We start from the raw sequence: 13,941 nt of genomic DNA, 5'->3' as shown, positions 1-13,941 counted from the left end.
CTCAAGTGTGTGTGCTTATATGAGACTAAAGTTCCCGAGGGCGGCATAGATTTACTAGCATCTGAGTTCTAAACAACATGGTAAATATTTTGTCAAGCTTTATTGAATTAGGGGCGGAGCCTAAGTTAGGTGCAGCCATAGATATGTGCAAACACACCCCTTATGATGGGTCCTAGAGCCATTTTCATGAGCAAGTATAGGAATCATTAAGACATAAATGTATCACCATAGCAATACGGTCATTGGTCCCCGACATAAACCCTTCTAATGCAAGTCATAGTATTGCAAAACAGTTTCTATCCGTCTGTCCCTTCCAACACTAATGTATTACATTAAAGTGTAGCCCTATGAGCCCATGTAGGTGAAGTAATATGCAGTCGAAGTTCGCATAAAACCATCATAGAACAACATAAAAGATAGAAAACCTTACCAAATACTCATTGCACATCATCTAGAATCATAGCCAGATCATCCTATGCCCTTAGGAACGTGGTGAACTACTCACAAGTGTCAAACATGATATGGACCAGAGGCATAATGATTACAACACAATCTGAATATATAATATCCCCACCAAATAATGACAATACCAATCACGAACATGCAATAGCAATAGAAACAATATCCAGGGTTCAATTCAACACAAAATATGAGGAGGATGATGTCGATCTCGTAGATGGAGATGGTGGTGATGATGGTGCTGATGGAGATGTTGGTGGAGATGACTCCTCCCAAGCCAAGGAGGAGTGGAGATGTCGATGGCGTCGATTTCCCCTTCACCGGAGGCACCGGTGCAACAGGATCTGCCCTCTACCGGAGCAGGAGAGGACTTTCGCCTCCGCTGCCACCTCAATAAATCTCGGGAAAATATGGCTTCAGTTTTTGGGTGAAACGGAGCTTCTAGTATAAAAGGGGGGCCGAGGCAATGCCCGAGGCGCAAACGGACCTAGGTGGTGCGCCCAGACTTGTAGGCTGTGCCACCTGGTGCCGTTTGGCCCTCGTAGCTCCCCTCGCGTACTTCTTTCACTCACGGTCCTTCTCTGGGTGAAAAATTGATCAGATATTTTTTCCTTGATTTTTAGCGATATAAAAAGTCCTGAAATAAATAAATATCAATGAAGGGGACTTTGTAGGAAAGTCTTGTAAATCGACTAAAAATGCATAGACAATGATGTATGATGGCAAATAACAATGAAAACTAATCATATATGTAGCAATAATGATGATGAAAAATTCACGTATCAGATACCATACAAAATAAGAAAGGCCGAACCCATCGCCTTTTTTTAGAACGGAGGTAGAAATGCCTTTTCACATTCGGCCTAACACACCAGGATGGAGGGAGTAAGTAATAAAGCTCTATGAGAATACTAATTATTCATTTTTATGGAAAATTTATATTTTGGAAATTTTGAATTTTAAAACATACCTACATCATCAATGTGGTGGCACACCAACCACTACTAGGAAAAATAGCTACTAATGGCGCACTTGCTTTGGGCATTAGTGGGAGTGTGCCACAGGTAGCAATTACAAATGGCGCACATGTGGTGCGCCAATCGTATGTGACCTACCAGTGGCGGACCACCTAGTGCTCCACTACTATATTTTTTGGTGCGCCGCTGCTATATTTTTAAATTTTAAAATTTTGATTTTTCTTTAATTTAATTTCGTTCTGCTATGTTCGTTCTCTTTGAGTTGTCTCCGTTCGTTCTTGTGACCCGCGAGGGTGTGGAGAGGAGGGTTTGGCCGACGAGGGGAGGTGAGGGAAGAGAGGAGGGAGCAGGGGCACTGGAGCAGGGGATGGAGAAGAGAAGGAATGATGAAGGGATAGATAAGGGAGGAGGTGTGGAGAGGAGGAAGGAGGAAGGATAGGAAGGAGAGAAGGGAGGAAAAAGGGAGGAGAGGAGGAAGGACATGAGATGAAGAGGGAGAAGGAAGGAGCAGGGGCGTCGGTCGATGGAGCAGATGCCGGAGGAGGTGCGCCAGCTGGCAGAGCCGATGGGTGGAGCATGTTAGAGCAGATAGATGAAGAGAAGTGAGGGAGGAGATAAGAAAGGGGGATGGAGGAAAGGATGAGGAGGAAGGGGGCATGGTTAGGGACGTGTGGATGAAATAGAGGTACTGGCCTCGACCAATTAGAACACGGAAATAAGAAGCACGCAGATCATGTGTTTGTTTACACATGTTGTGAGCCGTAGGATCATGCAGCAGGATCCGGGGCCTCCAACATAGCAGTGGCGCAGCACAAGCCTTGGTGGGCCAGTGCTAACTTTTTTGAATTTTTTCCATCCAAATCTGAAACCTTCAAAAACTCTGTTTTTCTTGTCGATTTATGGGAAATCTAAAAAGACCGCTAAACGACCATAGGTGGTTGAATTCAGATGTAAAATTCTTCGTAGATACATTTCATATAAAAAAGAGTGCGAATGTTTAGCGATTTTTAGTTTCTCAAAAATAAAAAAGGAAAACAAAGTTTTTCAACTTTGAGATTTCGAAGCAAACAAATAAAAAATTACCGCCGGCGGCGCACATGCATAGTGGTGCACCAGCGGTAACCTAGCGTATATATAGAAAACAACCTAACGGCATCTTCTTCTTTCTCACTTTCTCTCCTCCTGCTCCTCCCCCTCTTTACCTTCTCCCTCCTCCCCTTCCTCTTTACATTCTCTCTCCTCTTCCTCCTCTTTCCTTTTTTCTTCCTCATCCTCTTTTCTTCATCCTATTTCCCTCCCCTCCTCCTCCTCCCCTCCCCCTCTTACTACTCTTTTCCTACCTCCGCAACACTTTAGCGAGTACCTCCCAAGCCGGCGGCCTCCCTCCAGTGAAAACCTCCTTAACCTCGCCTGCGACCTCCCTCCGAAAACCACCTCCTCAACCTCAATGTCAGCCACCTCCTCAAGCTCTCTAGCAACCTCTCAACCTCACTGGCCACGGTGAAGAAGGTGAAGAACACATCACAACGAGATCTAGATTTGTCCTTTTTTGAATTTTGAAAAATATACCACCGACGCACCAGTATGGTGCGCTGTCCATAAATCGAGTTTTCTACCAGCGCACCAGGAGGTGTGTCGGCGATAACGTGTTACCGCCAGCCTGTTCCCACTGATGTGCGATGGCGCTGGCGGTAGCCTTTTTTTGTAGCGTTGGCGCTAGATGTAGGCGTTTTCCTAGGGGTTCTACCACTTCTGCTACGCCCCGGAGGCGGTAGGATTTGGTGGTGCCCTCGGGACAGCGCCGACCGAAGGGGAGGGATGTGCGAAAGGTCGAGGAGGAACATGCAGAGCCTGAGTGGGTGAGTGGCCTCCATGATGGTGACTGGGTGGTGCGGCAAGGCTGGAAGAGGTAGGGGAATGGAGATCGACGGCGACACAGGGAGCTCGTGGTGGAGCTGAGATTTTTACCCCAGCAACAAACATGCGTCTATGAGGGCTGTGGGAAACGCAAGAGGCGAAACCAGCTAAATCTAGGTTTCCACGCTGAATTCCCAACACCACGATAAATAATTCCGATCCGAGCAACTTTTTGGTATCTAGTTGTGCTTTTTGCAGCAAAAAAAGAAAATCATGTACTAGCGATTATTATCTTGTGTTAGACCCATATACGGAATATGCTAGAGTTTCTCTAACGCGCTGTAGTAGCCGATAGTAGATCTCATGGCATCTGCTTAGACCCATCCGCTGCCTAAAAATATTCATACCGTTGAAGCAGCTCCAGATTTTCAGTGGTCTACCTCTACCCATCAATCTAAACAATTTAGAGCAAGTACAATAGAGTTCAGTCAGCTGACTATAAGACATTAAATAATATATTTTAGATGAGTTGGAGGATAGAGAAGAGGAGAGAGAAGGGAGGTGGGCTTACTTATCGCATAGCAAATCTCTTGACGCGCTTCCTGAGACGCTTGTGAGAGTGAAAGTTGGGCCATATATTAGTAAAGTACTATATTCTTATAGCCAACTATTGTAGTACATGTTAGCCAACAGTTGTTATGACATCTTGTTATAGCCAACAGTTGGCTATACTATTGAAATTGCTCGATGTGTAGACAGTAGACTGACGTAGTTTAAAACCCTAGCTCAGCAACTGCAGTGCAAGTGCTGGCGTGCAATGCATGGTTCAGAAAGCTGGGCTGCCGCTATCCAATACCAATCCACTTCGGCGCTCGCACTGCAGTTCAGCGTGTCCGTCGGTGTGTCACCCGCGCTTCCCGAGAAAAGGCAATTATTCTATCTACTAGACGAACTGTAGCGCCCTGTCATTTCCAAGGCGAAAGCACGTTGGCGCCACTGCCAGCCATCCCTGCCGCGGCAGGGGGAGGCCAGGCCACACCCCGGCCGGGCCCCGATCGATTATTAGACAAACAAAAAGCAGCACTACGGCTCCATACTCCGGGCATCTCTCGTACGTCGTCGTCGTTAATTAAAAGGCGCTGGCGAATCCAGAGACGGATCAACGATCTAATCGGCCACATCTCTGGAGTGGAAACAACATATGCCCGACGAGAACGCTACCCCATTTGCGTACCCAAGGTCATTATAGCTTGGTTAATTAAGAGCATCTCCAGTCGCGTCCCCCAAACCGTCCCCCAAAGCGATTTGGGGCGCCGGACAAAAAAAGCGTTCCAGCCACGTCCCCCAAAGCTCATTTTTGTCCGGCGCGGCCCGATACGGTGTCCGGCGCCCCGAGCCCGTCCCCGTCCCACAGGGGACGCTCCGGGGACGCCGGACACAACGAAAAGCGAGGCGGGGAGTGGCGGGGCCGACGCGTCGGCCGGCACGGAAGGCTAAAACCCCGTCGCCTACCTTTGGTCAAGCGACGTTAATGGCGTCCCTGTTTTCCCAGGCGACGCAGGGACGGGTCTCGTCGTGCATGGCCGCGTGGCCGTCCACGCCGGAGTTATTGCGTGCAACCACCCGCTGCCGCCGCTGTTTTAAGACGCCCTCCAGTTATCGCCGCTCATCATAATCCTTCTCGTCGCCGCCGCCTCCCCCTTCCCAGATCCTCTCCTCGCCGCTCAAAAAATGTCGAGCTCGTCCTCCCGCAAGATCGCCGCGGCGAGCGGCTCCGGCCGCGGCAGCCTCACCGTGGCGGAGGCGTGGGCGCTGTACCACGCCCGGTATCCGGTCCCGCCGGACATGCGGCTGCCAGCGGCGGCGGCCGGAAGATGGCCGTGAACGGCATTGGCATCCCGCCGCCGCCGAAGCCGGACACGCGAGCAATGGCGGGACGCCATCAAGGCCCGTCGGGCTCAACTTACCGCCGAGGAGCGGGCGGATCCGACATGGGCGGCCAAGGACAACGACGGCCGGTGGGTCACGTACTTCAAGGCCAAGTACGACGTCGAGATGCACAGCACCACCGGCCTCATCGGCGGGCCCAACAGGCTGGAACGGGGAAGGCCGCGCCCGTTGCAGGGCGTTCCGGGGCGCACCCTCGAGAACGTCATCCGCGGCCTCCGCAACGGCGCTCCAAGGCTGGAGATGTCGTCGTCGCCGCCGCCGTCTCCTCAATGGCAGCCGAGGAGGACGACGAACTCGTCCTCCTCGCACTCTTATTCCTCGGGGCCGGCGCGATCGACGCCGTCCTCGTCGTACCGGTCGGCGCCGTACACCGTTCCCAAACGGGAGGTCAAGGAGGAGCCGGCGACGCCCGTCAACACGAGGCGTGGCGGTAGCGGCAGCAAGGGAGGCGCGGCGGCGCCCTCCTCATCCCGAAGCCGGAGGTGAAGGAGGAGCCGGAGGAAGCGTCGCAGGCGGCGGCTGCCGGCGGAGTACGAGCGGCGAGCGGCGGCTCATCGCCGGCGGCGACGACCCCGAGGACTGCCCGGGGCTGCGGGCGGCGTTCTTGGCGTCCATGGACGACAAGGACGCCCGGAGGGGCAACCTGGACGCGGCGATCGCCATGTCCATCCGCGACTCCGGCAAGCCGCTGGTGGACCTCACCGACGATGGCGAGCGGGGACCAAGCGGCTTGGTCAAGGACGAGCCCGTGGACGAGCCCGTCGACGAGCGCGTCAAGCGGAGGTCGTCACCGACGAGATGTACAACTTCCAGCAGTACTACGACGCCTCCGGCCGCCGCAAGTGGTTCTAGATTAGGTTTAGTTTTAAAGTTAGTCAAATTTCGTTCGAATCTATGTAAGTTTGGACGAATCTAATCGAATCTAGTCAAGTTTAAAATTTGCGAAATTTTGTTTGGGGGACGCGACTGGGGAGCGACGTCCCCCAAACGCGGCACGAACGAAACACGTCCCCCAAACGCTCAATCCGGCGCGGTTTGGGGGACGGTTTGGGGGACGCGACTGGAGATGCTCTAAGATGATGGGAGAAAGGTCCCTGGCCTTCTGCTTTGGCTGTTATGCACATGGCCCGCCATCCAGCCATGATTAAGGGGAGGGCGCTTTGTTTTGAAGAAGCATGTACTGATTACTGAAGAAGGAAACAGGCAAAGCTGCAAATATTTTTACTTCTTCTATTACATGCATTGCAATTAAGGATGTCCTGAAAATTAAATTCTAGGAAATAAGTAGTTGTTGGATAATGCTACACCCGAAACAATATCAAACTCTATACAACATTGTCCGTCATAAGAGTAATATCATCGCTGCGGTGTGGGAGTCCTCTCCACCAAATGTGAGGTTTAGAAGGGATCTTGTTGGCCTCAATCTTGTACCATGAAATGCTTTAATTTGCTACAGTGATTATTCATGGTTCAACTAACACAAGGGGCCAACGAATTTTGGACCTCCATGAGAATAGTATATTTGCAGAGGACTCAAGGTATAGAGCATTGATTCAGCCATATGTGCTACTTGTAATAATAATAATAATAATAATAATAATAATAATAATAATAATAATAATAATAATAATAATAATAGTATTAAATGGAAAGTGAAGATACCATTTAAGACAAAAAACAATATTTGCATACTATTTTCTTATAGGAGCAATCATCACCAAAGACAACCTCATAAAGCACAATTGGCACAAAAGTATAAAGTGCGTATTTTTTCATCATGATAAGACAATCAAATACTTATTCTTCATGTGTAAATTTGTTAGATCTATATGGCCAGCCATACAAGTAGGTTTAACTTGGATCCATCATGTAGTGTTGCTAATATATTTGGCAACTAATGGGTGTGAACGTTTCCGTTATTTGGTTCTTTTGGATTTGTAGAAATGGCAAGATTTTTTATGATAAAAATTCTTCTCTGATGCAGATTTTCTAGCAGTGCACAGGTTTACTCCGTTCATGGTTTTTTATACATCGTTTGAAGAATCGAGACCTATTTATAGAGGTATCTACACGGGTGGAGGACACGTCGAGAGATGCTTTTATCTAATATGGACGACAACGTTATCTACGGATTGGTTCTCTATCTCCATATGCATTTTACAATTTCTCGATGATTTTACTTGTATTTTGCCTTTTTTTTTTCTTTTTGGACATGTTGCGACTTTCTGCATCTTAGTTATGCATAAGCTAAATGTAATGCTTAATTCTTTTAAATAATAAAGTGTTCTTCTTTACTAAAAAAGTGATCGGGCTAGTAATGTTTTTGTCTATATTCACGTGCATAAGTTTCGGCACATCATCATTTTGCCTATGATACTGCGCTAAGACACTAGCATTAGGATTTTCACGGAAACTTATACTATTCCCTCTATTCTTAGATATAAGCCATATAGTTTTTTAAGATTTTTTTTAGAATATAAGGTGTATTGGGTTGCCCCATTTGTATGAACATTATTTTTTAGCGATTTGATTAGGTTTCGTTATGTTATGCAAGGTCCTCAATTGCCTAGGGTTAAACCTAGCCAAACATGGTATATTTTTTTCTAATCGTGCCAGAAACTATATGGCTTATATCTAGGAACGGAGGGGTAGTTTGAAACGTGACGTTTCCTTGTTGTACAGCTGAAAAGGTAGACATGATGGAATGCTAAATTGAAAGTCTATTTTCTTTAGGGCTTTTATTTACATGCTTGTATCCGTATGACTTCCGCTATGGTGGTGTACTTGGTGTGTGGGTGTGTGTGATCCCTGGGATCGAACCTTATATGTATGACTTGCTGGTGTTGAGGCTTTATTTATAAAGTGGGGCTGATGCCTTATATGTTTAAAAAAGTCTATTTCCTGGCGAGAGATAAATTGACAACGGAAGAAACAAAGCACCTAAACAGTTAAAATTGAAAACCAGTACAATCTATTCCGTCACCTTTTTGCCCCTAAAAATACACTATGCTAGTACTAGTATAACGTACGATTACGAAACACGTTCCTGCCGAAGATGCTTAGACCTCAAGCTGTGTTGATCGACGTGAGGTGAATAATACTACGTGATTTCGATGTGACAACTGAGGTGCCATGCATGTCTGGTGTTCTTTCACCTCAAGAACAACAACAGAGAAGAATATACGCAGGCTTTCTTTCCTCTCTGGAACATAAAGGATGGAGCTCCGAGTTAAACTCCAGTTCTCCTTCCATGAGTGGCAATGATAACCCATACTCCTACACTAGAACCTGGGCAGCTTTATCCATGGCGGAAAAAGGCGATGCATCATATTTCTTGAGTAGGCATGCAGAATCAGAGACCAATAATATATCCGTGCATTGCATGCAGCAACGGAGCAAATGCATGCAGGCTAGTAGAGCCTGGCCAACAAAGAAAGTGTACATTAGCAGCAGCAACAGTGCCCTTTTTAAACAAAGAGCAGTGGTTACTTTTTGGTGAGAAGCAGCAGTAGTCAGTGACGTGCATGGATTCCATCCACGCAACAAAGAAGCTGCTCCCAGCTGTTTATACTGGAGTGGTACTACATCAAATCAGATGCTGCGGAACCGAGGGCGCGCCATGGATAACCGATCCCAGGTAACATGGGCTTTTTACCCTACCCTGTCCTTGTCCTGGGGAGAAGTGAAAGAAGCAGCTAGCTCTAGACCTCTGGTTGTTCATCAATGGCGTTTCCCCCCATGATTGCACACTGGCTGAAAACGGGAGACTTGTTTAATTAGTGCGTTGATCAAGGAGCAAAGATAGCCTACAGTAGGGCACAGATCATCAGCCCTAACAGATATTCTTAGGAGGATGCCAGTGAAAGGTTTAGAAGATTACAGACGGGCGGATCATGGTTTGTCCAGACTTTAGGAGGCTACTCCGTCTAAGGATGCAAGATCTAGAACCGTTAAACACCCCCAACCTTAGTTTAATACGATTACATTGGAAAGGCTAACTATGCAAGCGATAAGGCTATCCATTCCCAGTCATATTCTACTGCTACAATACACATTGAAGCTTCATTTGGCTGTAGTTGTAGAATTTTTAGGTTACTGTGACAACATAACATTTCAAACCTGAAAATAATTAATAAATGGAGCACCCTTTATTTTGCCGCCATGGGGGAGCTCGCGCATATGCAATTCAATGGGATTACAGGGTTAAGCCAGCTTAATCTAGGATCAGAACAAATAAGGAACTTCTACTACAGGCCTTTTAAAGGTGCATCTGTGCATGCTCTCCATAGCCCCCAGTTGTGTCGAGTATTGACAGCATTCCAGGAGCTACACGAGAGGCATATATACCAGGGCACCCTTTTCTTCATTGTCCTACTTCTAGTAGTACAATACATGTGGACCATATCATCATCTTCTTCTTCTGGACACTGATGTGCCCAGGAATCATCTGTCCGTCTCACCCGACGAAGTCATGGAGCAAATGGCCACCGATCTCCTTGGTGAAGTGCCGGTCCTGCCCTCCGAACGAGGCCATGGCGTAGGCGTCGCTCACATCCTCCAGCCCGAAACGGTGCGCGAGGTTGAGCGGGAGCGCAGCCGGAAGGGGCTCGGCGATGTAGGCCCGGTTGTTGTTCTGGTGAAGGCCAAGGGTGAGGGAGACACCGCCGCTACTTCCAGCGCCAGCGACCCCTTCAACCTGCTGTGGGTGTGACATTGCAATGTTGTGGTGGTGGTGGTGGTGAGCAGCCAGCCCACCGTTGTATGCGAAGCTCACCTGTCCCGGCATGTCCTGGGTCATCGGGGACAGCTCGTTCTGGATGTGCCGGGAGGCGTGCGCGCTGTGATTCCGTGTCATGCTGCTGCTTTGCCCTTGCTGCGAGTTTGAAGGATCAGATGGCGGCCTCCCGCTGCTGTCCGGGGAATGCTGGGTTTGCTGCCGCACACCGAGCTGACTCTTGTCAGTGGAGGAGTTCTTGTGCCCCTGCCGCATCTCCAGGTTGTGAATTTCTTCCACCATTGGCTTCCAGAGTCGAACCCTTGCATTGATAAACCAGTTTGAGACCTGCCGATGAAATCAAATGTTCGAAATTATTAGGCAGGCAATGTTTTCAATGAAGGTCTATAACTTTACAAGTGTACATGGTGCATGGCCGAATAATGTGTTAGAAGACATTGCAAGCAGCCGGCATGGCCTGATTGGCAAAATTGAACACGAAACATAAAATGGTCCATCACTTGCCTGGTTCCTTGTTAAACCTGTCTGTTTAGCCAACATCTGCTTGTCGCTATCAGTTGGATACCTGGAGTAATAGCCTTTATAGGTTAGAAACTTCATAACCTAAAAAAGCTGGACTTTGTTTTGAAGTTACTTGTATCTAGTCATTTAGGACGCTATGACAAAAACCTAGTCTATTATGCCAATGCCTTACTCAGTCGAAAAAATAGTGTACATCACAATGTAAACTCACTAAACAGGCTTGTGATATACAAAGGTGTACAAGTTTATACACTACTAAATATTTGAAAAATAAAACAAGTAACAAGAACAATTTTACACTACAAAATAATCAATACAAAAGGTCGGTAGGCATGCATGCACCTTATATTATTTAACATGTATAGATAATTTGCAGAGCAGTCTCAATCAAATCAACCAGAATTGACCACCACTAGAAAAAGTAGCAGATATAGTGACATCGCTGTTTATGAGATTTGGTGCCCATCCTAAGTTAGATGCAAATGGAGCCTACTATTAAGTTGTTGTACAATCGTCACGAACTAAGTTTTCTCAAGTGGGTCTCCTGCTAGCTATCTAATTAATGGCAGTTGAAAGATCTTCGCATCAGACGGGGTATATTGAACCGACACTGATTTATGATATGGAAGGACTGTGTTCCCCCTCTTCTACAAATTCCATTTCTCCTGTTTGGTGCATGCACTAAAACAGTGGCGGCTAATAATCTGCAGTTTCAGTGGATGCCCACGAAAATAAGATTAGAAGCTTTTAATAAAGCAAGCGATTTCCATCCATAGGTTTGCTTGCAACTATCCTAAGCATTTATCCCATGTCTGATCGGATCTGTGCATGATCCTCTCACACTAGCTAGAAGGAATCATGTTAATCGCACTTGCAGCATATCATAATGGTATGTCATGTCACTGCTACCCTATGGATAAAACATTCGCATTCGACAATTGCAAGTACAGCATAGATACGGTGGTAACTTCAGAAAATTGCAGGTCCATATCAACAAACAAAATCAAATTTCTCATGATGTCATATACTTACGGGTGCAAGAAGTGCTCGAACAGCCAGGCTCGAAGAACCGACACGGCACGCTCAGGGAGCCCCCTCTGTGGTCGCCAGATGTTGTGCGGCTGGCTGAACGCATTCGCGTTGGTTCCCCTCAGAAGGGCGGCGCCGCCTCCCATGAGCCCGAAGTTCGCCATCTCTTCCTTACCAAGGCCATCTTTCCCAGCGGCGGCCTTGCTGCTTGTGTTGCGCAGCTGGCTCTGTATCGTGCTCTTCAGATACTTGAAGTGCTTGGACATGGTCCGGAGAGCGATGGAAGCGAAGGGAGCGGCGTTGCTCAGCCCGGCGACCGTCTCGAATGAGGTGATCACAGCTTGAAGCTGCTGGTAGTATTGCTTGTAGCGCTTGCAAACCTACAAGGTTGTTTGTAGTTGCATTAGAACACAGCAATAGGTAGGCTTGAGTTAGTTGTTGTACACGCAATAAACACCTCAAATCTTGGTTAGAACTATATTTTTAGACTCTAGAGTTTAGACACCACGAGATCATGTGTCACTTCCTAATGGAGGACCTAGCTATAATTATACTATGAACTACACAGAGTGAAGTCGTTTAACCGGTGGACTATATTCTACAAAAAAACGTGAACCTGCAGCTATATGGAAAGAATCTTACAGCTTTGCATGGATGGGAATAGAACCATACTGAAAGAGGACAAACTCTAGGAATCTTATAAAGTGGCAACTTGAAATTGTATATGAAATAAAATTAGAGCACCCTGCGGAATTTATAGCTGTTCTAATTTCATGTTGATGAAGTACCAGTATGTGCAACTCTTTGATCATAGACCAAAGATCAAGTTGCTGTTAGTTTACAGGTAAAAACCAAAAGAAAAGGAACTGTGCAACCTCAACAGTGCAACAATAAGTGAGGCATATAATAAGAAGATAAACATATCCAGAAGAGCAGATATGATGATCCATACGTATCACCCACCATCAAATCGGAAGCACAAGAAATAAGCTGTGGAAGCACAGTGCATAGATAGATTCACAGGCCGCAGCCGGGCCATGATGTGACCATGAGGAGTTGGCCAGATTCTTCTCCACGGAGAAGAAATAATTACGCCATGGAAAATGGAAGCGAAAGATGCAAGCTCGTGGATACAAGAAACACATGAGATGGAGAGGCGAGGGAAATTATAGGGTATGATCGATAAGTAACTCACTTCTTCCATGAGGGAGATGAGCCTAGTCTTCCTCCACTGCTGCTCGGCGCCGGAGACCGTGACGGCCTCGGCGGCAGCGCGGTCGCTGCTGTCCATCTCGTGGGCGACGTCGCCGGCCGCGTCCATGGCGTCCAAGTCGAGCAAGCCGTCGTCGGAGCAGCGGTCCAGCTGTGCGGGGCGGCCGCCGACGTCGCAGATCTCCTCGAGCAGCTTCTGCGCGGGGCCCAGGAACCTGGAGCGGTTGAGCACGGCCGCGTAGCCCGTGAAGGGCCCGTACGGCCCGGTGGCGACCCCGGCGCCGCCGCCGCCGCCGAGGTGCCTCCGCGGCTGGGGCGGAGGGTTCGAGGATGACGAGGAGAGGGAGAGCCCAAAGTTGTGGCTCGGGATCTGGGATCCTCCTGGCATCCCTTGCGGTAAAAGCTGGGCGTGGGTGTGGGCGTGCGCCAGCGTGGGGCTGTGCGGCGAGTAGGAGGAGGAGGAGGACGCGTAGGAGTAGAAGGGCGGCGGCCAGGAGCCGGGCGTGGGCGAGGAGGATTCCGCCGGGTCCGGCGGGAACCGCAGCTTCTCGCGCCGGCTGTGCTGCGGCACGTGGTAGAGCTGCCCCGCGGCGGCCTGGCCGAGCAGCAGCTGGTGCTGGTGCTGATGCTGGTGCTGGTGCTGATGCTCGGCGCCGCCCCCGTATCCGCCAGCGGCCGACGACATGGCGGCGGCCGGACGCCCGCACGCGGTTTACGTAGGCTGACGGGACGTAGCTGGGTTGGTAGACGCCCTGGAGAGAGTAAGCGCGCGCGCGCGAGCTGGCTGGGAGGGAGAGAGAGGAGAGGAGAGGAGAGGAGAAAAAGACGGCGAGGGGAGGAGATCGAGGAGCGGCTCCGCACTTTGCGAGCGCCTGGGCGGAGGTTTTGCAGGGCGAGGGCAGTGGCAGGAGCTCTCGCTTGGCGCGTTGGCGTTGGCTCGGCCGACCTGATCTGATGTCTCGCTGCTTTGCGCTCGCTTTTGTGCGTTTTTGGTGGTGGTGTTGGGGGGTGGCTTTCTTTCCTTTCTGCAAAGGTAGTCTGAGGTGAACGGCGAGGGGAGGAGAGAGCGACGGGAAATGGTGAGCAGTGAAAGGCAAAGGCAGAAAGGGAGTTGGTGCTGGTCTGCTCGTCTGAGGAAGACGAGGTGGATACATGAGCCGCCCGCCCGCCCCAGCGTGCGTGCGTGTGTGAGAGCGAGCG

The 13,941-nt window shown here is 48.9% G+C and overlaps 1 protein-coding gene across 1 annotated transcript; it reads right to left on the bottom strand.

The window, feature by feature from the left end:
* Nucleotides 1-9,363: 9,363 nt before the first annotated feature.
* Nucleotides 9,364-13,426, bottom strand: LOC124650339 (BEL1-like homeodomain protein 9). Its single transcript, XM_047189873.1, has 4 exons — nucleotides 12,725-13,426; nucleotides 11,533-11,909; nucleotides 10,483-10,543; nucleotides 9,364-10,305 (listed from the first exon to the last, which is right to left on the bottom strand). Exons 1-4 carry the CDS (start codon nucleotides 13,424-13,426, stop codon nucleotides 9,700-9,702), a joined length of 1,746 nt encoding a protein of 581 aa, XP_047045829.1. The 3' UTR covers nucleotides 9,364-9,699.
* Between the last annotated feature and the right edge of the window lie 515 nt (nucleotides 13,427-13,941).

The sequence above is a fragment of the Lolium rigidum genome, chromosome 4 (assembly GCF_022539505.1).
Source record: "Lolium rigidum isolate FL_2022 chromosome 4, APGP_CSIRO_Lrig_0.1, whole genome shotgun sequence".
In the NCBI taxonomy this organism is placed as follows: Eukaryota; Viridiplantae; Streptophyta; class Magnoliopsida; order Poales; family Poaceae; genus Lolium; species Lolium rigidum.
The sequence above is the reverse complement of the archived record's forward strand: the minus strand, read 5'-3'. Positions and strand labels throughout refer to the sequence as shown.